The sequence below is a fragment of the Littorina saxatilis genome, unplaced genomic scaffold, assembly GCF_037325665.1.
Source record: "Littorina saxatilis isolate snail1 unplaced genomic scaffold, US_GU_Lsax_2.0 scaffold_124, whole genome shotgun sequence".
Classification (NCBI taxonomy): domain Eukaryota; kingdom Metazoa; phylum Mollusca; class Gastropoda; order Littorinimorpha; family Littorinidae; genus Littorina; species Littorina saxatilis.
This window is the reverse complement of record NW_027126204.1, coordinates 176,206-198,748: the sequence shown is the minus strand read 5'-3', so window position 1 is coordinate 198,748 and position 22,543 is coordinate 176,206. Positions and strand designations below refer to the sequence as shown.

Sequence of the window (22,543 nt, the reverse complement as noted above, 5' to 3'; positions counted from 1 at the left end):
TGTGGGGGAAAAAAAAATCCCGACCTACCGACCCTATTTTTTTTTTGCCTATGTTACCGTAAGCAGAACATTTTTTGTGTGTGGCCTAATCGATCACATATATTAAACATTTAACAATTTCAGCATATCGAAAGAATAGACTATCAGTGCAAGTAATTTCATATGGCGATCTTTCATGCTTTTCTTGTTATACAATTTAGACTACAGTTGGTATCAACCGCGATATAAATTAAAGGCGGGTTTATACTAAGTCAGTTACGAGAGGTTACATTGCAAAAATAGTTGCAGTAATGATCCAGCAGATTCTTTATATATTAATAACATTATTGTTGCCCGGAACGACTGCCTTCATATTGTGGAAAACATGCATCTTTACGAGTTTGGTACGTCTCTCTAGTCACGATTCATTTCACACCTACACCTTCTTACGCAATATATGAACATTTAAATGAAGACAACACTGCCGTGTGCTGACAAAACCGATTTAGTCCACTGAAGCTAGTTCTGAGATAAACGACTTTTTCTGTTTTATTACATTTCTCAAAAGTGACGATTAGCTTGATCAACCTACAGAGATAATAAGATAAATAGCATTAATGTACGTTTACAACCCGAGTTTGATAATGATCTGATGGATGGTTTTTGTTTTGTTGGGCATTTTGTGGACTTACTTGGTTTTGTCACTTTTTTCCATTATATCAGATCTAAAAAATTTGACAGATCTAAGCAAGTGGACTTACTTGGTTTTGTCAAAACATTTGGAAGAAAAAGTAATGCTTTTTTTGAGGATGAAAGTCGCTTGTTCATTTCAATGCGTTATTCTCTCAGGTGCCAGGAGAAACGTTCCGTATAACTCTCGCTTACTCTATTACACATGTCGTGTGCACATTAGAGCGCTTACTTCCCTTTGCTTATTTGATCTCTAAACATCGCTCTGGTTCATTTCGGTACGATTCTCACAGATACTTTCGAAGCGAACCTGTAACAATGTGTGCGTTTGTGTGTTTGTTCTGATTAAAACCAGTCTTGATCTAAGGACTATGTCCAGTCAAGAATAAAAGCTGGTTCTTGTGTATGACTGTGTACGTGAGTGTTAGTTTGAGTGCCTTGGAGAATGATGAGCATATCAGATTGCGGAGATTTGCTATAATACATATTATTCACGTACAATTTTTTAAGGTACACACTGTGTAGCTTAAAAAATTGTACACAGCATGTTTTTTTGTTCATACATGAGGGGGAGGGAGGGGGGTGCTATTACCTGAAAACAGCACACACACGTGCCATTGGACGTACATTTATTGGGTGTGTGTGTGTGTGTGTGTGTGTGTACATGACTTTATATGCATGGATGCGTGCACTCGATTGTGTGTGTGTGTGTTTGGACCATGTATATTTTCTGTTGTCATTTAGTTACAATATGCGTTTGAATCTTTATATATTTTAGACGTTATAGATTTCCATTTCGTATCTTTACGATGGCTTTTACCTTTAATGCTTTGGGAGGGGGGGGGGGGGGGGCTGGATTTTTACACCAATGAGCAAACTTATAAAGAGAAAATTTTGTTCATGTAGACGTAATCATGCAAACGTTATTCCTGCCAAAACAAATCTTTTTTCAGTGTTCCATACTCCTGTGTATAAGGTATAATTTTTTTGTAATTTTCTTCAGATATGGCGTCCCAACGACCAACTCACTGCGACCTCACTTCAAGACGCTGACCACAACTTGACCTGTGAAGCAGTACCCCGACTTCGACAAAAACAAAAGCAATCTTTCCAGACCATCATCAACCAATTGTCAGATGCAAAAACCAAAGCGAGCAAAGACTCCACACAACTAACCAATCTAATACCCCCATTCCACTGAGCCGTTCTCGCTTACGTTCTTGTTACGATCAAGGTCGGCTGACACAACAATCGAACGCTACGAAAACGGTCATTTTTGACGTATTTGCGCTCCAATAACATTCTGTTAACGATCGTAACGATGCCGTACAGTTCGCATACCGACCATAGAGCGTATCCATGGCGATTCAACACCGTTCTCTAACGTTGTCATTCCGATTATGCACCGTTCAAAGTGATCCGATACCGTTCGATTACCGAGTCAACCACTCTTGTACCGTTGTACACAGATCTCTTCCGTTCTATTAACAACCCTACAACGACTGTAGCGTGCAGATAACGTTCCATTCGCGTTCTGTTACCGTTTATTGTAAGGATTTGCCAAGTTCTATAAAAGCAGAGACCAATTCTATCAATATGCAGTTGCTTGGAGATCAGTTCTTTTTCTTCTTGCTGATGCAGCACAATAACTTGCATTTACGCCAGCTTGCCCTTGTACAAGAACTGATGAGGAGAAGAAGACGAAGACCCCCAGCATTTTGGGTGAGACCATGGCTGACTGCCCAAAGGAGACTGATGTACGGACACTTTCATTGTCTCATGAGAGAGCTAAGGATAGAAGACACCGCATCCTTCTTCAACTTCATGCGAATGGAGCCCCAGATGTTCGATGAGTTGGTTGACAGACTGTCTCCTAGGATCACTCTGCAGGATACCAACTGTAGAAAAGCCCTGGAGCCCGGCCTCAAGGTTGCTGTTACCCTGAGACACCTGGCCTCTGGTGACCGCTACCCCAGCCTCTCATACGCCTTCAGAGTTTCACGTCACACGATTGCCAAGTTTCTTCCACTGGTCTGTCAAGCGATAGTGGACGAATACAAGGATGAGGTCATAGCATGTCCAACCACCGCAGAGGAATGGCAAGCCATTGCTGATGAATTTGAGAGAAAATGGAACGTCCCTCACGCTGTCGGTGCCCTTGATGGGAAACATGTGGCTATTCGGAAGCCTCCCCAGTCTGGAAGCCTCTATTACAATTATAAAGGCTTCTTCTCCTTGGTGATGCTGGCCCTGGTCGACGCCGACTACAACTTCATTTGGGTTGACGTAGGAGCCATGGGACACATGTCAGATGCACAGATCTACAATGCTTCCGAAGTAAAAGAGTGCTTCGAGGATGGGACCATCAATTTGCCACCGCCTCAGCCAATGACCAACGATGATAGGCCTGGACGAACTCCTTAGTAAGGAGCAGCAGCTGGTTTTGGTCTGCTTCCGTCTGGCGAAGCTTGTCCTCCAGGTTTTCTCTTTTTTTTGCTGCATACCGACGATCCAGCTTCAGAGTTGACATCACAGGGCGGGGTTACAGATTCCTTGCTGGTGCTTGGCTCTTCTTCACCTGGGGGAATGTCCGAGGGCGAGCAGGTTTTCTGTTTGAACGAGACCATGGGTTTTGCTGTGCGACGGTCGGCGATAAAGGGCTTCAGGAAGCTCATCTGTGAGCTAATCCATCGGTCACGGTCGCTGAGGTTACTGGCGCCCGATCCAGATTTTCTTGAGCCCTTCAGCAGTTTTCCGTACCTGGTACGAAGGGAGTCGTACCAGACTTCTAAGTCGGCCTTGTCACGGTCCATCCTGGCTGCCTGCTCGTTCCATGCTTTTTCTCTCAAGTGTTTGTTGTGATAAAGTTTTTTCTTTTTGTCATATAGAAACTGGTTTTCTCTGAGGAACTCCAACATCAAGTCCTCTTCATCTTCTGTGAGGTTCGGTCGAAAACGCGGCTTTTTGGTGGCAATGGTCTCTTGAACAGTTGGGCTATCTGCAGATTCCACCTGCGTAATCTTCTTCTTCTTCCCTTTGGGTGGCATGTTTCTTCTTTCTTTGGTTGTTTCTTGATTGAGAGGCACACCGACTGTGATATGGATTATGCAACGACTTATTATATACAGACCTACCCGCGTCGTCTGGAGATCGGTGGAGGAGCTCTAATGGAATGGTTTGCACGGTATTAGAACGTAAATGGAATGCAACAACAACGTTAGGATCAGCTCAGGTCGTTTCGGGATCGGTATAGGAACTGTATGGAGCGGTACGAACGGTTCTAGAACGCTACGATGACGCACTGAGAACGCTAGTGACGTCACTTCCGATGCGATAACGTTGTGTTACCGCTCCTTTACGTTCCATTAACGATCTGAAAGTTCCGTTACCGATGTGTTTAGGTTCCGTTACCGCTCATTTTGATCGGGAGGGAAACGGCGAAAATTTGAAACATGTATCAAAAACTCACCCGTTCTTACCGTTCCTTGCGTTCCATTAACGTTCCTTAGCGCTCCACTTACGTTCTTTCCGATCCCTCCCGATCCTTACCGTTTCCCGGCCGTTCCTTGATCGTAACGGGAACGTAAGCGAGAACGGCTCAGTGGAATGGGGGTATTAGGCGTGAAAATCAACGCCTCCAGTCGGCCACCTCATCTTCACTACGTTCATCTACACCCACCGCTGCACCAAACAACCCTGCGGCAATAGCCAGCTAATCTTCATCTGCACTACGTTCACCCACCGCTGCACCAAACAACCCTGCAGCAACAAGCACTCCTACAAACACATCAAACCACATATTGTCGACGTCCTAACGCTCAGTCAAATCATGGATGACGACATGATTGACGCAACACAAAATTCAACACAATCCACAGACATGTTTGATGCAACACAAAACGCAACCCAGTCCACTTCAGATGACGCAGTCACATCGGGAGAAGCTCTCCAAGCATTGTCTCAGGAATAAACATTCACATTCAACCCATTTTTTCACAACCTTTTCAGAGTCCGTAGTTGCGGGTAAAATCTGATCCCTGTTTTGAATTTTGTGGAATCATTTTGCGACATATCGATAAAGTCACGAGACAAAGAACATCAACAAAGACCATATGGGCAATCATGTAAATTTTTGCGGGGTTGTAACGGAGATCGACTTTGTCTTTATAAGAATAGGAATCACATCATCTTAAACTCTACACACGGTGACAACTACAACGCGTGTGGCACACAGCATGACAAACAAAAACGAGACCCTGCAATGAATACTCCATGCTTAGTCCTATTTATCAGTTTTGGTGGCGCTGATTCGGCAAATGAAATGTTTTAATTATATTGTGCTGGCTTGCAGCCCAAGAGAAATATTAAACAAAAGCAAATTTATTTCTTCAGGCCTAACCAGGGGCGGATCTGGGGGGGGTGCAATGGGTGCAATTGCACCCCCCCCCCCCCCCAGCGGGACAAAAAAAAAATAAAATAAAAAAGAAGAAAAATGTATCACCTGATTGAAAATAGCACTTTACACGCTCAGATTGCACCAGATTGCACAATTTTGCTTCCTTTTTAAACAAAAATTCCGGGGGGGCATGCCCCCGGACCCCCCTAGCATGCTCGGCGCTTCGCGCCATCGGTTCGGCGCTTCGCGCCTTCGCTGATAAGATACAAAAAAAAAAAAAAGAACTTTGCACCCCCCCTTTCAAAACCTAGATCCGCCCCTGCTAACCATCATAATGCCATATATGCATGGCGATCTGTAAACTTTTGTTCTCTGTGCACAATGCATGTGTAAACATTTTGTTGTTCGCAGAACGCAGAACCAATTTCACATTTTAGAGAAATATTAAACAAAAGCAAATGTATTTCTTCAGGCCTAACCATCATAATGCCATATATGCATGGTGATCTGAAAACTTTTGTTCTCTGTGCACAATGCATGTGTAAACATTTTGTTGTTCGCAGAACGCAGAACCAATTTCACATTGGCTGGTTGTCGCGACATATGTCGCGCTACTTTACGTATACTGTCACCTGGTTGTCACGACATATGTCGCGCTATTGGCTCAGTCTGTTTGGTCAGTTCCGATTACCTCCCATTGATGCGAAAACCTATATGACTGTTTTTTGTTATTTTTCTCTCTGTTAATTCACCAGTGGCTATGTAACATGTGTTACAGAATTGCACCGGTGTAAGGGTTAACATTTTATTTTTCACTCGCATGTTTGCTGAAGTGTACAAATTTTGTTCCATTTAGTGCTGTTTTTTTCCCCGTCTTAAGACATATATGGTGATGTGTACAACTATTGTTCTCTGGGCACATTTTTTTGCACATTTATGTCCCTCACTTATGTCAATGTAGCCGCTAATTTGTTTAAGTCCAGTCAATCGTGCAAACGTTTCATTGTGGGTGACTCGAGCTGTAGGGTACTGCGACGAGATTTCTTTCCCAATTATATGATTGGTGTTATATATTCTTTTACACATTTTAACTAGCATTCATCATCTTGGTTGAAGCGTGACAAAATGATTTTGTCACATTGATTGAATTCTCAGACTGTCCACATTGACTGAAATCTCAAAAAAAAGCACAATGTAACGCTGTTTTATTCTTTCCCAATTACATGATTTGTTATTGTTCACAGAACCCACTGTAAATTTACCACTGGGTTACATTTTCATTCCTATTTGCTGATGTGTAAAACTTTTTTTTGTACTGTGCACACTATTTGCTCGAGTCAGTAGTTGCGGGTAAAATCTGATCCCTGTTTTGAATTTTGTGGACATATTGATAACGTCACGAGACAAAGAACATCAACAAAGACCATATGGGCAACCATGTAAATTTTTATATGTGTAAAACTTTTTTTTTTACTGTGCACACTATTTGCTCATTTAATGCTGTGTTTATGTGTTTGTTTCACTCCCATGTGTCATATTTTCTGAGATTTCGGTTAATATAGCCACTTTTTTTTAGTTTTGCCGCATTTAGCCTTTCCTTCGTAACTGTCTGCCTTCACCAAGCTGTAGATTCTTGCATTACTAATGGTGAGCAGCTACGCAAGAAAAGAAAGAAAGTGTATTCAAGCGCCGAGCCTGGTAAAAAGAAAATATCGCTACATTGACCGAAATTTCAGAAAGCGTCACATGTTTGCTGCTGTGTAAATGGTTTGCAGTTCATTGCACATTGAACGCTGTTTTTCTTAGGTTTGATGTTTTATCACATTTTGTTCTGTGTGTGCTAGCGCTTTTTTGGGGTAAATTTGTCGCAATTACTTCTAAATTTAATATGTTACTGTTGTCACTGCACAAGTCATGGCCAATCCACCTCTGTGCCCTTTTTTTTTTTATCTCTCCCAATAAATGTATGGCATTTTGTTCTGTACGCGCGTGCCATTGCACATTGAACACGTTTTTGTTGTTGCTTATTCATAATTAACTCTGTAATTAATGAAGAAGAAAAAATCCCGTGCGGAGCACGGGTATTACTAGTCTATATATAATTCACCTGACGATCCTTGTCTCTCTCTCTCTCTCTCCCTCCCTCTATCCCTCCCTATCTCTCTCTTTTCCTCCCTCCATCTCTCTTTCTATCCCTCCCAACCTCTCTCGCTATCTCTCTCCCTCTTATCTTACTCTCTTCCTCCCTCCCTAATTCCTCTTTCCCTTTATTTCTCTCTCTCCCTCCATCTCCCCCCCCCCCCCCCCCGTCGACCCTGATTTCTTTCCCCTCTCTCACTCTCTCCCTGTTTAGTCTCTCTCTCGTTCTCTCTCTCTCTCTCTCTCTCTCTCTCTCTCTCTCTCTCTCTCTCTCTCTCTCTCTCTCTCTCTCTCTCTCTCTCTCTCTCTCTCTCTCTCTCTCCATCTTGTGCAAATGCGTAATGTTAACGTTATTTTCACTGTTTTGTCATTTATCTTGACAATACTTCTTCTTTAGCAGCCATGCTTGCAACAAAACTAGCACCCCTACTAACAAGTAAAATGCCGCAAGAATATTCGGATTGACTTTGACGTCATACTGGCAAAAACATTGCATTCTGATTGGTTATAGCGTCATAAAGGTTCTTGTGATTGGTGGATGGACTTACTTGGTTTTACCAGCAAATTGACATGTAATTTTTTTGGAGAAATGTTTGAAGTTGTGGACTTACTTTTCTATATCTCCTTATCTATTTCTTTTACAAAGTCAAAATTTACACACAGGCTGCTTCTTGATTTTTTAGTTTTGATGAACAAAAAAGATATCATTTTTGGGAAAAAAAATGGACTTACTTGGTTTTGTCAGCACATGGCAGATGTACTTTAAACAGTTTTTAAGGTGTGGACTTACTTTTTTATATCTCCTTATCTATTTATTTCACAAAGTCACAATTTACACATAAGGTGCGCCTTAATTTCTAAGCTTTGATGAACAAAAAATATCATTTTTGAAAAAAATGGACTCACTCGGTTTTGTCAGCACACGGCAGAACACATAATAAGCAATCATTCTACAAGCAGTACAAGACCCTGTTTAGTTTTTCCGATATCATTTTTGGTTCGCATTTTACCACGGTTTTAACAACACATTACTAAACTGAGCAAAAACATTATTGCATCCATTTTAGTTGGGGTACGAAAATGGGTGCAATAATAATTTTGCTCGGTTTAGCTACAGTGTGCTCAATAGTGACACGTTTCTTTCGCCGGGTCACAGAATTATGAAAATGTACATTGAGAAGTTATGAGAAAAAAAATGTGTAACAGACATATGCGTCAGGATGCAAATATCGTTACACAAAAATGGGCACACTTCCAATGCAAAGAGCAATAACACCATACATACAACTTACAGTTGACGTAGAGACGTGTTGAAGACTTGAGGCTATCACCATAGCCGTTCTTGGCAGTACAGGTATAGTTACCGCTGTGTCGACACTGAGCCTTGCCTAGGGAATGGATCAGAGGAGACGACCCAGTGGCGACGGTGGACTTTGCCTTTACCAGTGTCAGCGTAGGATTAGGGTTGCCATCGGTTGCAGTACAGGTGAAAGACAAGTCAGAATTCTCACTGATTGTCACCGTCTGGTTTGGTGAAGCCGAGTTCAATTTCAACACGGTCTCCGATGGGGGAACTGTAACATGTATGGAGAAGTTTCACTGTTTGATAGTGGGCTTGAAGCACACCTTATGGTCATAACCTTTTCTCTCTGGAGCTTGAGTAAAGTATACCTGCACCATCGGCTACCACACATGCACAGATTCCAATGTAATTATTTTAGTCAATCATGTGTCCCCAATTTGCTGAGCTGTTGGATAAAAGCAAAGGTGAGCAACTTTTCTTTAAAGGCAGATTCATTCCCGTGTTAACTATAGTGTCAGCCCACCACTTGGACACATGTACCAACATCGTTAGCCGGACTGCTTTTTGTGCATATGGATTTAAAAAAAATCATGAATTGATTATGACTCAAGTGTGTTCCTTTAACCAAAACCACAAGCAAGTACAAAACACTCCTTGACTGTGATCGTTTTTTCCATACTCTCAGATGGATGGCTGTGTTATGTTCAGTCCCCAGACCTCCTACATCACAGGACATCTTCATTCAACTCTTCCAACCAGGCAGCCGCAACCTTCCACCATGTGGCAAGTTGAGACCTCCTACATACCATGTTGAACTGTACATTTCACAATGTCAGGCAGACTTCAAAGCTCTTAAACCCAAACCAATCAAACAAAGAACAAAGATCTGACATCGTCATAAAACCAGCAGACAAAGGAGGGGCCGTTGTGGTTTTGGACCGCGGCATGTACATCCAAGAAGCCAATCGGCAGCTCCACAACACTACTGCTTATCAATCCCTAACGGAACCAACACAAAACTCATTGCTCAGACTATTAAAACTGCTGTCACACAAAATAAGCTTCCTCCTACTGCAAAACACTTGAACAAGTCTCAAGTTCAACAACCCAAATTGTATCTCTTGCCCAAAATACACAAACCTGACTCTCCAGGCAGACCTATTGTGTCCGCTTGCAGTTGCCCCACTGAGCATCTGTCTCAGTACCTCGACCATCTTGTCCTCACGCTCAATACTTCTGAGTTTGATGGACAAGTCTTTCATCATATAAGTGGTGTTGCCATGGGCACTAAAATGGGACCTTCCTATGCTTGCCTGTTCATGGGCCACCTGGAATCGCAGATTCGTTCCACTTACACTGGACCTCAGTCTGAACTGTGCAAACGCTACATCGATGATTGCCTCGGTGCCACCTCTCTTTTGTTGTCTGACCTCACTGATTACATACACTTTGTCAGTAACTACCATCCCTCCATCAAATTCACCTTTGATATCTCTCCTTCTGCAGTCGCCTTTCTGGATTTGAACATTTCCCTGTCTGATAGCATTCTTTCCACCAGTGTTCATTACAAAGACACTGATGCTCACACCTACCTTACTTTCCATTCCTCTCACCCTTCTTCCACCATCCGGAGCATTCCATTTTCCCAGTTTCTCAGACTGCGCCGCATCTGTTCTGACACAGATGACTTTGAAGAGAAAGCAGCAAAAATGTCTGACTTCTTCCTTCAACGTGACTACCCATCCAGCCTCTTGAATGTGGCCTTAAATAAAGTTCGCCGCATACCGAGACAAGTAGCTCTGCAGCCATCATCCACCTCAGACAGACCTGTGGCAGTTCTTACCCACCATCCCCACAACCTACCTGTTCGCCACATTTTGAAAACCAATTGGTTCATCCTTAAGTCTAGCCCCTCTGTTGGTGAAACGTTCAGCCTGCCACCCTTGTTGGCCTCCCGACGGGACTGCAACCTTCGAGACTCCCTGGTTCGATCCTCTCTTCGTTCGCCAGTTCCCCTACAACCCGGCACACACGCATGCCAGAACCCTCGTTGCCACACCTGTCCCCACATTTGCCATTCTATCACTCTGACCGGCCCCAAAAAAAGATTTCAAAATTAAACGCACGTTCCCTTGCACCAGCCGCAATCTCATCTATGCCATATGCTGTCTCAAATGCCCCAAAGTACTCTACATTGGTGAGGTCGAAAGAACCCTCTCTACCCGCTTCACCGAACATCTGGCAGATATTCGGCATCGCCGCTGTAGGTCTGTTGCCCAACATTTCAACAGCAGCAACCACACCTCCCTGGATGCACGTGTGAAAGGTGTCTGGCAAATGTACAGCACCTCCACAGACAGAAAACAAGTAGAGTCCGATTTCATATTATCCCTGGGCACATCCACACCTGACGGTTTGAATGCGAAAATGTGATGTACATGTATTCCCCAAACATACTGTGGATTTACGGTACGTGTGTGAGTGTGTTTGTGTGTGAATGTGTGTGTGTGTGTTTATGTGTGTGTGTGTGTGTGTGTTTATGTGTTTGGTTGTGTGTGTGTGTGTGTGTGTGTGTGTGTGTGTGCGTGCGTGCGTGTGTGTGTTCCCCCCTTTTTTCTTCTTTTTCCCCCCTCCCTGCCCCCCCCCCCCCCCTTTTATGAATGTGTATCACTTTTAGTCTAGTATGCCTGTGCCCATGACATCATCCAACCACTTCTCTCCCCTTTCATTCTTACGTTCCTAGAGTTCCTTCCCTTTTATGCGTGTTTCCCCTCCATTTTCTTTCAAACCTTATTCGTTACGTGTTGCGTCTGCTTTTTGTTGTCTTTTGTGTTCTTGTTTTTCCTGATGAAGCTTCCATAAGCGAAAATTCGTACCGTCTTGTCTCGTTCTTGTATAGGTGAGTATAGTAATCCTTTGGTTTTTTTAACTATGAATTGATTATCTAATAAGAAAAGCAAATCATTATACAACTCACCGTCGTCCTCTGCAAAACAAATCAATGACAAATGTTCTGCTACTCTAGATAGATACAATTTAAAAAACATATTTTCCAACTTATTGACTCAAACCAGAATCTTAAAAAAGGCAAAAACTTGGATCATGTCCACATGTAAATCAAACCCTGCATGACTAAGAAGTTTCAGAGGTAATGCTCAATTTTTTAATCCGAATTTAGCCCCACCATGACTTTGAAACTTGAAGAGGGTCAACGGTTTAGCTTCAAAACGGTTGCAGAAAATGATACCTTTCCATTTTTCACTTCCTAATGTGACTTTGAAATTAAACAAAGGACGGTTAGACTTACCTCATGTGTGAAAGTTATCATACTGGACAACTGTGTGAATTTAATAACCCCAGCTTGTAAAACTTTCAAGAAGTTAATACTTTTCTTTGATTTGAAGTGATCTGTTGACCATATGTCATGATCTGGACATTTTACGAGGGTAACCGGGGTTGTAACATGTCTGACGGTTATCAAACCCTTAAAGAATGAATAGTTACAACGCTATAGCTTTAAAGCATTTACGAAATCAACAATATTATTAGTTATCGTTAGATTTGACTGTGATATCAACATTTATCAGTCTGAATGTCGAGAAAGCTGAAATCATATCAGATCGAGGCGTAAGCCGAGATCTGATATGATTCAGCCTTTCGAGACATTCAGACTGATAAATGTTGATATCACAGTCAAATCTAACGATAACGATTTTATCGCATTCGATTTCGGAACAGTAGGAATCATAAACCTACCTAAGAAGTCAGACAAACGCAAGGGAGGCTACTGCCTTGTATTTAATGTTGGAAATGTTGGGTTGTCTTTTCCTGCTTTCCGACGTAACTTTGCTGCTCTTACTTTTATTTTTCAGTAACTGGTTCTTTTTCTCAGACAAAATAAGGCATTTATAATGAAAAAAGAACAAAAATATACGGTCGAAACAGATCACCAACAAAGGCTAACAAGTTCAGTGGAGTTGCCAGTTCGAAGGAACAGCGAAGAATGTCCCAGTTACTTCCTCAGTCGTACTCTTTTTGACTGTTCGATTTGGCAATTCTGAACGATGGCAGGAACTGAAGTGCGCCAGGCAGTATCAGCGAAGTCCTCTGGCTCATTTTCTGTGCCCAAGAAAGCTTCCAGGTATTTGTCGGTATCGGCTGACTGCATAATAATGTTGTCGAAACTCAGTCTCGCTTACAACGCATTCAAAATGGCGTCCTCCGACGGCGCTGCGACTGTGAAAAATGCTGAAAGTTGTTCGGTTGATGGTGTATGGCTATGACTAAGAAAGGTGGACAATGGTTCATGCAGGTGCGAACTGTTTAAATCGGCTGCTCATTTCCTGCCTTTTTGTGAGTGATGTGCGCTGAAACACTGCAAGAGATCTCACAGTTTTCTAAGTACTGCCTCTACTGGTACTTTCAAGGTCAGCTTTGTTTACTTTATGGCTGTTCCAACTACCTCAGTCGGTAAGATTGTAACATTCTTTTCTACTACTTCTCTGTTAAAGCTGGGTGGGAAAAGTTTAATTTTATTCATTGCACAGCTTAATCTTTCTGATTCAATTACTTTTCTTTTATGAATTTGTGATTTAAAAAAAGGGAGACATTTGTTTCCTTCAGGTGAGATTTTATTCTTCAAAATTAGAATTGGAAAGCTACTTCCTGCGCGATGTCAAATTCACTAGGAACTTCCTGCGCGATGTCAATTGATATACAGTTCCTAGTTGACCAATGACAAAAGCTGTTTTTGTCATGTGATCAGTAAAAATGCGATAATCTATTTTAACATAAATCCGACCTTGCTGTGACCTTCACATTTAACAAAGGTAGACCAGATTTGCTTCATGTCTTGAAATCATGACCTCCACAGACATCCACAAAGTACTCATTACTATGACTAACTTTTTGTTTTAATGCGAGGGCGCTGGTCTTCTACGACACTTATTTCTCGAGATAGGCGTAATATGACGAGGAACAGCAATAATCGGCAGCAGCGTGGGAGGTATTTCTTTGGTGAGGATTGGCACAAAAAAAATCTGAACAGTTCGGTTGAGGCAGTTGAAAAGTAGACATAATTTTACTTGATGGCTGAGATTTAGTTGGTACCCAAAATGTTTCTTTCTTCAACCCGCAAGATTAAATATGACGTCAATCCAGGTTTAATCATCCCAGACTGTTCGGTATTTCAATCAGTGTGATTTGTCAGCACTTTGTTCTGTGTGCGTTTTGACTGACCAGATGTGTTGAAAAAAGCATCAACATTTATTGCTGTGAAACAGCTAAATATCAAAAGAAAAGGAAGCGTGCAAAAATATGTTTGAGTCTTGCAAGACTTTAAACAAAACCGAACTCTCCCTTGGAAGAAAATGAAAATGTATGCGTGTCGTGTGCTTTGAAGGTAGGGGGGTTTTGAAGCTTTCACGTCAAATCGCAAATCACATTGGACAAGATTGTTGTTATTATTCTTTCTCTGAAGTACCGCACATTTGTTAGTAACAGTGTGTTGAGCTGTGCCTTAGAAAGTAACGGAAAAAAGCAAAGCATTTTATTTGGAACTGCGACGTTGATATGCCAAAACAAGTCTAGCACAAACAAACCAGGCTGGTTTGGAAGTGGCACATTTTGGAAGAACATCTTAAAGTTTAGGGGAAGGACCTCTGATATGGACTGACTACTATTCTGAAATACTAATGCTACTAAAGTCACGCCGGAGGAAGGTGTACGCCCGTTATAGATCATATCGCCTTCTCCGCTGAAATCTGAGACAAGAGAAGCCGGATCGAAGGTAAATACTCGCACAAAACGTGCTAGCACTCGTAAACTGTTTTGTGTATATTGGCAACTTTCAGGTGGCAACTGCACAAACCCTTTGTCTATCACATACGTGATTTCTTTTCCATAGTACTCGCTCTGTACGTGAAGTTTGCACTTACTTTTGTTGCAATCGTATGTCAAACCCCGCCGAACATGGGGATTGTTTTGTTTTCATTATCTAAGCATTACCCTGCTGCTACAGCAGTTCGAGCAAGTTGTACAACATGTCTGCGACGAGTTGTGCCAAGATGTTGCCCATGTAGCATTTTCTTTACAACTAATTTTGATTTCAAAGAGACCAAGTGCGAAAAATGAGTGTTCGCTTCTGCTCCATAGCGGTGTATGCCTCTGTATCCCTTTTCCGATCTGGATGTGTACGGTTCTGTTCATTTCTAACGATGAATAGCTGTTGAACAATATGGCCATGGTTGGTACGTTCTTGAAAATTGGGACTTACGGTGGTTTGGGTAAGGAGTGGAGTACACTTACGTTGCATTCAGAGGTGAAGATGTCAACATATAACTGTACTATGCACTTTTTCTTGTCCAAGCGAAGCTGGAGGTATCCCTCGAACGCTATAGGGGAAGGGCTCCTAATATGGACCGGCTCCTAATATGGACAACCTCTTGTTCTGACTAACTAACGGCGCTAGAGCGCTCAACAAAATTTCGTTCGTTGTATTCACCCTCTCTGGAGCTGAAGGGACATAAAACTCCAAAAACCAACCAACCAACCCTCTCTGGATAACTTTCACATGTCAAAACAGTTGTAGAAACACAAACCTCAAACCCGTTAGGCTTTTTCTCTTTTTTTCACTTTTGGCAGCGTTCACTCTAAATTTGCCGCCTAAAACGGCCTCGTTTCTGTCCACAGCCAAAGCTGTTATCACACAAAAGTTGTTATATATTTGACAGTTAAGACCGTATTTGTTACATTTTAGCAGTGTTGACCCCGAGTTTCCACTGCAAACAAAAAATAATAGCAACATATCAAAGTATGTGTGTGTCCCCTAATATGGACCGCCTTAAAAAAATCGAAGAAAATCAAATCTAAAGGCTATTTTCATTAATTTATTCAGAAGCTTGCTGAAAAAAACTTAACTAGCCCTCAAAATTTCAAAAAAATATATCAAATTGTCTCATTTTCGTGGTAGTTGATAATTTCACTTATTTTCGCTCTGTTTTTGATAAGCTTCTTTAGTTTCCTGGTGTGCTTCAAATAATGCTCTCATCAACCCAAAACAGATAAATCTAAAGCATATTTTAATTAGTCTGACTTGCACACTAAGTTTTATCATGTTATTTTGAAGTATAGGGTCCTTTTTACAGTAATTCGCGAAGGCCTCTTCACCGGTCCATATTGGGCGCCCAGGCTCCTAATATGGACCATTTGTGATTTTGTCTGTATTTAATTTTTGCTGAATGTCTAGCAGAGGTTATTCACTCTAATCAGGTGTAACGGTTAACTCAAGACAGAAGGACTACCAAACACAAAATGACATTTCTTCAATAGAAAGCAAGCTAGTTATCAGCACACACACAAAAAGTGGTCCATATTACGAGCCCTTCCCCTACTGTAATCGACTCGAGAAATGTTCATGCCGATAATACCACGCTGCCAAGCCGGGTGACACTGGAATACGCCGCGTCACCGCATGACGTCAAATGCATCGGCTGTTCGCAGTGAGTATCTCCAGAAAATCGCCTCTAACTTCTTCCAAATAACATATCATAACATTGCTGTTGTCTTCACTTTAGCATAAGGTGCTATAGTATCCTGGAATCGATTCATTTTGTTCCTCCGACATATGCGTGGCCCTCGAAGTAAGATTATGTACACTTTTCAAGCATATTCAGTGTAAATTTAGGCATTCCTCAGTTCGTATGGAAAAATAACCTCACGGACAAAGCTGCAGATACCTGGAGAGTAATTAAAGGCCATTTCGTGATACGCACGTCACTTTTTGTTATTCAAGTTGGTATACTTTGATCACAGTTCGTGAATTCATTTGGTCACCGAAAGATTTCACGGGTGTACGCCGCGTCACTCGCCGGGTGTCTGCCCGATCACTTTTAGCTTTGCCATGGGTGTGCGCCGCGTCAACAACTTTCGTTTCTACTTGGCCATAGTTTATCGTTTAATGGTGGTATTGCGTACTTTTTGATACAAGCTGAACTCAGGAAGTACATGAACTGATCCGTGTATGTGTCTTTTCCATTTCATTACAGATGGAATTTTCCGCTGTCACTCTTGATAGCTTCGTGGATGTAAGTACTGAAGAAACTGTTCAAACGCAACCACTTCAAGATCTAAGTGAGGCTATAGGCCTCCCAGCCATGACGTCAACGCCGGCAAAGAAAACCCGAGTTCGGGAACTTTGCCAAGATTGTGGAAAATCTTTTCACGAATGTCCAGTCTTAAAGAACACAGACGCATGAAACATGATTTTGCGCAAGGGCCAAGGTACTCCTGCCAACATTGTGCCAAAACGTTTATGAATAGATCTGACTTTCACAGTCACATCAGTGCTCACAGCGGTGTCAAGCCTCACCTTTGCGAAAAATGCAACAAGTCATTCCAAAACAGACGGAATCTCACCAGACATGACTTGTGTGTCTTAATGCAAGGGCGGATCTGGGGGGGGGGGGGGTTACACGGGTTACGTAACCCCCCCCACCCTCCCAAAAAAGAGGTAATTTATTGGCTCAGGATGCACCAGATAGCTCTATTTTGCTTCTTTGGATAAAAAAAATTTCCGGGGGGGCATGCCCCCGGACCCCCCTAGAGGCTTAGGCGCCTTCGGCGCCGTCAACTTGTATCTTCGCAGTCATTTTGTAACCCCCCCCCCCTCCAAAGTGAATTGATCCGCCCTTGTAATGCCCCGAGAGCAGCTCATAACTGTAGCCTGCGACAAAACATTTCATTCTGCACACCTGCTTCATCAGCACATGCATTCACATGACAAGGAACCCCAGTTCGAGTGCTCCACGTGTCACAGAAAGTTCAAGTTTCTCCAGGGACAGAAGCGCCATGAGAAGGGAAGATGTCCCATGACAAAAAAAAAAACAGTGAATGTATGCAAAGAAGACTAACTGCAAAGATTTCAGTTAGATTGCGATTGCTGTGATTTCTTTTGTTTATCCCAGCGAAGCTGGAGGTATCCCGTGAACGCTATACTGTAATCGACTTGAGAAATGTGCATACCGAATAATACATGATAAAGAAGGATTGAGGGCCCCAAAGGGGGGTATCATCACGATCACGGGAAGGGAAATTTTAGCTTTCACGATCACAGTTACCTTGATTTTTGTTTTCACGATCACAAACACCTTGACGAATAGAGGATCATAGAGTGATACAGCTGTGAAAAATGTACGTTGAAAATAAAATGCTTTGCAATAATGCTCATCACGATCACGAAAACAAATGACGATCACGATCACGAGACTTGATTTTTTTGTCATCACGGATCACGGGCAAAGTCCCATCACGATCACAGAAATGGAAATTTCGGCAATCACGGTCACAGAAAGGTCAAAAAACGCCAATCACGATCACGATTTTAAACCCTTTGGGGCCCTCAGGATTCTTTGTGCCCGGCTACGTGCTACAGTTGGAGATGGAAGTTCACCAAAAATTGGGACCATACTAACAAAAATACGGTGGGTGCAATAGTCGCCCCCATTTTTTCAGCAAACGCCACCCAAGGCCGCTTTGGACGGGTAGAAATTCCGTAGTTTCCAAGTTTATGGAAAAAGCTCGCGTAAGAAGAATACGTCACGGTCGAAAGTCTTTGACGTCAATTAATGCATCATGACGTCATGCCTCCCTGAAGTCTTTCTCTCTCGCGCAGTGTGTATGTTTGTGTTCATTTTGTGCACATGTGTTTTACTGTTTGTGCGTGTGTGTGTGTGCGTGTGTGTGTGTGTGTGTGTGTGTGTGTGTGTATTTGTGTGTGTGTGTGTGTGTGCGCACGCGTGCATGAGTCTGTACTCGTATGTGTGTGGTGTGTGTGTGTGTGTATTTGTGTGTGTGGGTGTCCCAAGGTGTGTGTGTGTGTGTGTGTTTGTGTGTGTGTGTGTGTGTGTGCGGGCACGCATGCATGAGTCTGTAAACGTGTGTGTGTAAGTGTGTGTGTGGGCATAAGTGTATGTGTGTGCGTGTATGTGTGTTTGTTTGTAAAGGTGTGTATGTCCGTCTGTCCATATGTGCGTATGGGTGTGTGTTTTGTGTGTATGAAGTTTTTTGTGAGAGAGTGAGTGAGTGCGTGTTAGTGAGTGTGTGTATGTGTTTGTGTGTGACTTGGGGTGTGTGTGTGTGTTTGTGTGTGTGTGCGTAGGTGTGTGTGTGTGTGTGTGTGTGTGTGTGTGTTTGAGAGAGAGAGAGAGTGTGTGTGTGTGTGTGTGTGTGAATGTGTGTGTGCATGAGTTTGTGTGTATGTTTGTGTGTGTATGAGTGTGTATATGTGTTTGTTTGTAAAGGTGTGTGTGTCCGACTGTCTATGTGCGTATTTGTTTGTTTGTTTGCTTAACGCCCAGCCGACTACGAAGGGCCATATCAGGGCGGTGCTGCTTTGACATATAACGTGCGCCACACACAAGACAGAAGTCGCAGCACAGGCTTCATGTCTCACCCAGTCACATTATTCTGACACCGGACCAACCAGTCCTAGCACTAACCCCATAATGCCAGACGCCAGGCGGAGCAGCCACTAGATTGCCAATTTTAAAGTCTTAGGTATGACCCGGCCGGGGTTCGAACACACGACCTCCCGATCCCGGGGCGGACGCCTTACCACTAGGCCAACCGTGCCGGTCTATGTGCGTATAAGTGTGTGTTTTGTGTGTATGAGATTTGTGTGAGTCAATGTGTGTTTGTGTGTGTGTGGGTGTGTGTGTGTGGGTGCGTGTGTGTGTGTGTGTGCGTGCGTAAGTACAGTGTGTGTGTGTGTGTGTGTGGGTGTGTGTCTGTTTGTATAAGAGAGAAAGAGAGAGAGAGAGAGTGGGTGGGTGTGTGTATATGCGTGTGCGTAAGTGTATGTGTGTATGTGTGTTTGTTTGTAAAGGTGTTTATGTCCGTCTGTCTATGTGTGCGTATGGGGGTGTGTTTTGTGTGTATGAAGTGTGTGTGTGAGAGTGAGTGAGTGCGTGTGAGTGAGTGTGTATGTGTGTACGTGTGTAACTTGGGTGTGTGTGTGTGTGCGTGTGCGTTTGCGTGTGTGTGTGTGTGTGTGTGTGTGTGTGTGTGTGTGTGTGTGTGTGTGTGTGTAAGAAAGAGAGAGAGAGGGAGAGAGAGTGTGTGTGTGTGTGAATGTGTGTGTGCATGAGTTTGTGTGTATGTTTGTGTGTGTATGAGTGTGTATATGTGTTTGTTTGTAAAGGTGTGTGTGTCCGTCTGTCTATGTGCGTATTTGTTTGTTTGTTTGCTTAACGCCCAGCCGACCACGAAGGGCCATAATTATCAGGGCGGTGCTGCTTTGAGATATAACGTGCGCCACACACAAGGCAGAAGTCGCAGCACAGGCTTCATGTCTCACCCAGTCACATTATTCTGACACCGGACCAACCAGTCCTAGCATGCACTAACCCCATAATGCCAGACGCCAGGCGGAGCAGCCACTAGATTGCCAATTTTAAAGTCTTAGGTATGACCCGGCCTGGGTTCTAACCCACGACCTCCCGATCCCGGGGCGGACGCCTTACCACTAGGCCAACCATGTATGTACGTATGAGTGTGTGTTTTGTGTGTATGAGATTTGTGTGAGTCAATGTGTGTGTGTGTGTGTGTGTGTGTGTGTTTCTGTGGGTGTGTGCGTACGTACATGCGTGCGTATGTACATGTGTGTGTGTGTGGGTGTGTGTGTTTGTATAAGAGAGAGAGAGAGAGAGAGAGAGAGAGAGAGAGAGAGAGAGAGAGTGGGTGGGTGGGTGTGTGTTTGTGCGTGTGCGTAAGTGTGTGTGTGTGTGTGTGTGTGTGTGTGTGTGTGTTTGTTTGTAAAGGTGTGTATGTCCGTCTGTCTATATGTGCGTATGGGGGTGTGTTTTGTGTGTATGAAGTGTGTGTGAGAGAGTGAGTGAGTGCGTGTGAGTGAGTGTGTATGTGTGTACGTGTGTAACTTGGGGGGTGTGTGTGTGTGTGTGTGTGTGTGTGTTCGTGTATGTATGTGTTTGAGAGAGAGAGAGACAGACAGAGACAGACAGAGACAGACAGACAGAGATAGACAGAGACAGACAGAGAGAGAGGTGTGTCTTTCGCTGGGGTATGCAGTGCCTTGGCGTTGCACATCTACTTAATTTTATTTCTTTGTCAACAAGGAAGACAATCTGTATTAATCTGAGAACATTATTCCTTTTTTCCTGTCTTGTGGTTTAATGAAACACAGCGGTACTGCAGTTGGTTGTTTGGATGTGTTGCAACGCAATGATTAATTACAGACTTAAAGGCACAGTAAGCCTCCCGTAAACCATCACAGAGCTCCCCGAGCGTCTAAATACAGTACAAGCATACTTCCATTTGAACGCTCACCGAACGGGAACATCCTGGCTGCTTTCTGTTGAGCGTGAGACATTTTCCAAGAATTTATTTTCGTAGACTTGTTCCGTTAACAACAACGGCGCCTCGTTTTTGCGCTGGACCTAACTTTTAAAATCTAAATAATAAATTGACAGCTTGTTACACAAACATTCTTTAATCATAAAAGAATTCGTTTTTCATCAAGACAAGATCAGAACAATTCGAAGTTGTGAAAGTTTAAAAAAAGAAAAGCCCGGAAGCAGGGTCACGCAAGGGTCGTAGCAGACGACGGCCGGTTTATCGGTGCAAATCGCCGTTCCTCTCAACAGTCAAAAGCCATCGCTAGAGTTCTTGTGAACCACAGCCGTTGTTTCGTGCATAAAAAAAAACGTGCTATTGTAGATAAGCTCACGTCGAGTCGCATTCAAATGACTAACTATGACGACTGCATTGTGAAAAGGGAAAACTGGATCACACGGGTTCACGATGGCTCAGGGGTAAGATAAACCACGCAAAAATAAATTCTTTGAAAATTGTTCGCTCTTTACGGAGGGCACCTAGGATGTTCTCAATTGGTGAGTGTTTAAATGAAAGGGTGTTTGTACTGTGTGTAAAAGCCTGACCGTATCTGTGATGGTTTACGGGAGGCTTACTCTGCCTTTAAAATCCTCAAACTCCTGGAAACAGTGAGCACAGCGAAAATCCATGACCAGATATGCTGAAACAAGAAAGAAAAAGATGTTATCTTTTGGGGATTTATAGAATGAACAAAGAGAGAGAGAGAGAGAGAGAGAGAGAGAGAGAGAGAGAGAGAGAGAGAGAGAGAGAGAGAGAGAGAGAGAGAGAGAGAGAGAGAGAGAGAGAGAGAGAGTTTTGAGTTGAGTCTGTCCACAATTACTGGAAAACACACAACTGCTGTGTTATGTTCTCTTGATCTTGCATAAAAGTGACAAAAAACATCCAGCTAAGTCATATTTCTGTGGAGAGCTGTTTTTCGCATCAAACTGCCACACACAGACCGACAGACACAGAGAGACCCAACTATATTTTGAAGTACTTGACGCGGCGCTCACCCGATCGGTGACGCGGCACACCCCATGAAAAAATAAAAAAGGATCCGGCGCACACCCGACAAAAACTTGGGTGACTTCAGAAATTCATGCAGTGTAATCAAACTACAGCACTATACGTCTCAACAAGTGACTGAACTATCAATAAATGACCATCGAACGTTCTCCGATTGTCTGCAGCTTAGTTCGTGAGCTTGATTTTCCATGAGAATCGTGGAAAACCTAGATTTAAACAGAATACGCTTGAGAACTGTGAATAATCTTATATCTACGTCCACACATGCGTCCGAGGAACAAAATGAATCGATTCCAGGATACTATAACACCTTATGCTAAAGTGAAGACAACAGCAATGTTATGATATGTTATTTGGAAGAAGTTAGAGGCGATTTTCTGGAGATACTCACTGCGAACAGCTGATGAGTTTGACGTCATGCGGTGACGCGGCGTATTCCAGTGTCACCCGTCTTGGCAGCGTGAATACATAATAAAGAAGGAATCTTTATGTCCTAACTCATGCTACAGTTGGGGATGAAAGTTCACGAAAAAAAGGAAACATACTATTACTAACTTAAATACGGTGGCCGGGGTACCGACCAATTCTTCGATTTTTGATCCAACGCCATCCAGGGCCGC

At 43.0% G+C, this 22,543-nt stretch overlaps 1 protein-coding gene across 1 annotated transcript in view; it reads right to left on the bottom strand.

Moving 5' to 3' along the window:
* The window catches only part of LOC138954655 (uncharacterized), a 45,626-nt gene that overhangs the window by 11,311 nt on the left and 11,772 nt on the right, over positions 1–22,543 (bottom strand). The window contains exon 4 of the mRNA XM_070326446.1: positions 8,497–8,778. Within this exon, the coding sequence (XP_070182547.1) occupies positions 8,497–8,778 (282 nt within the window). The remainder of the gene's footprint in view (positions 1–8,496; positions 8,779–22,543) is intronic.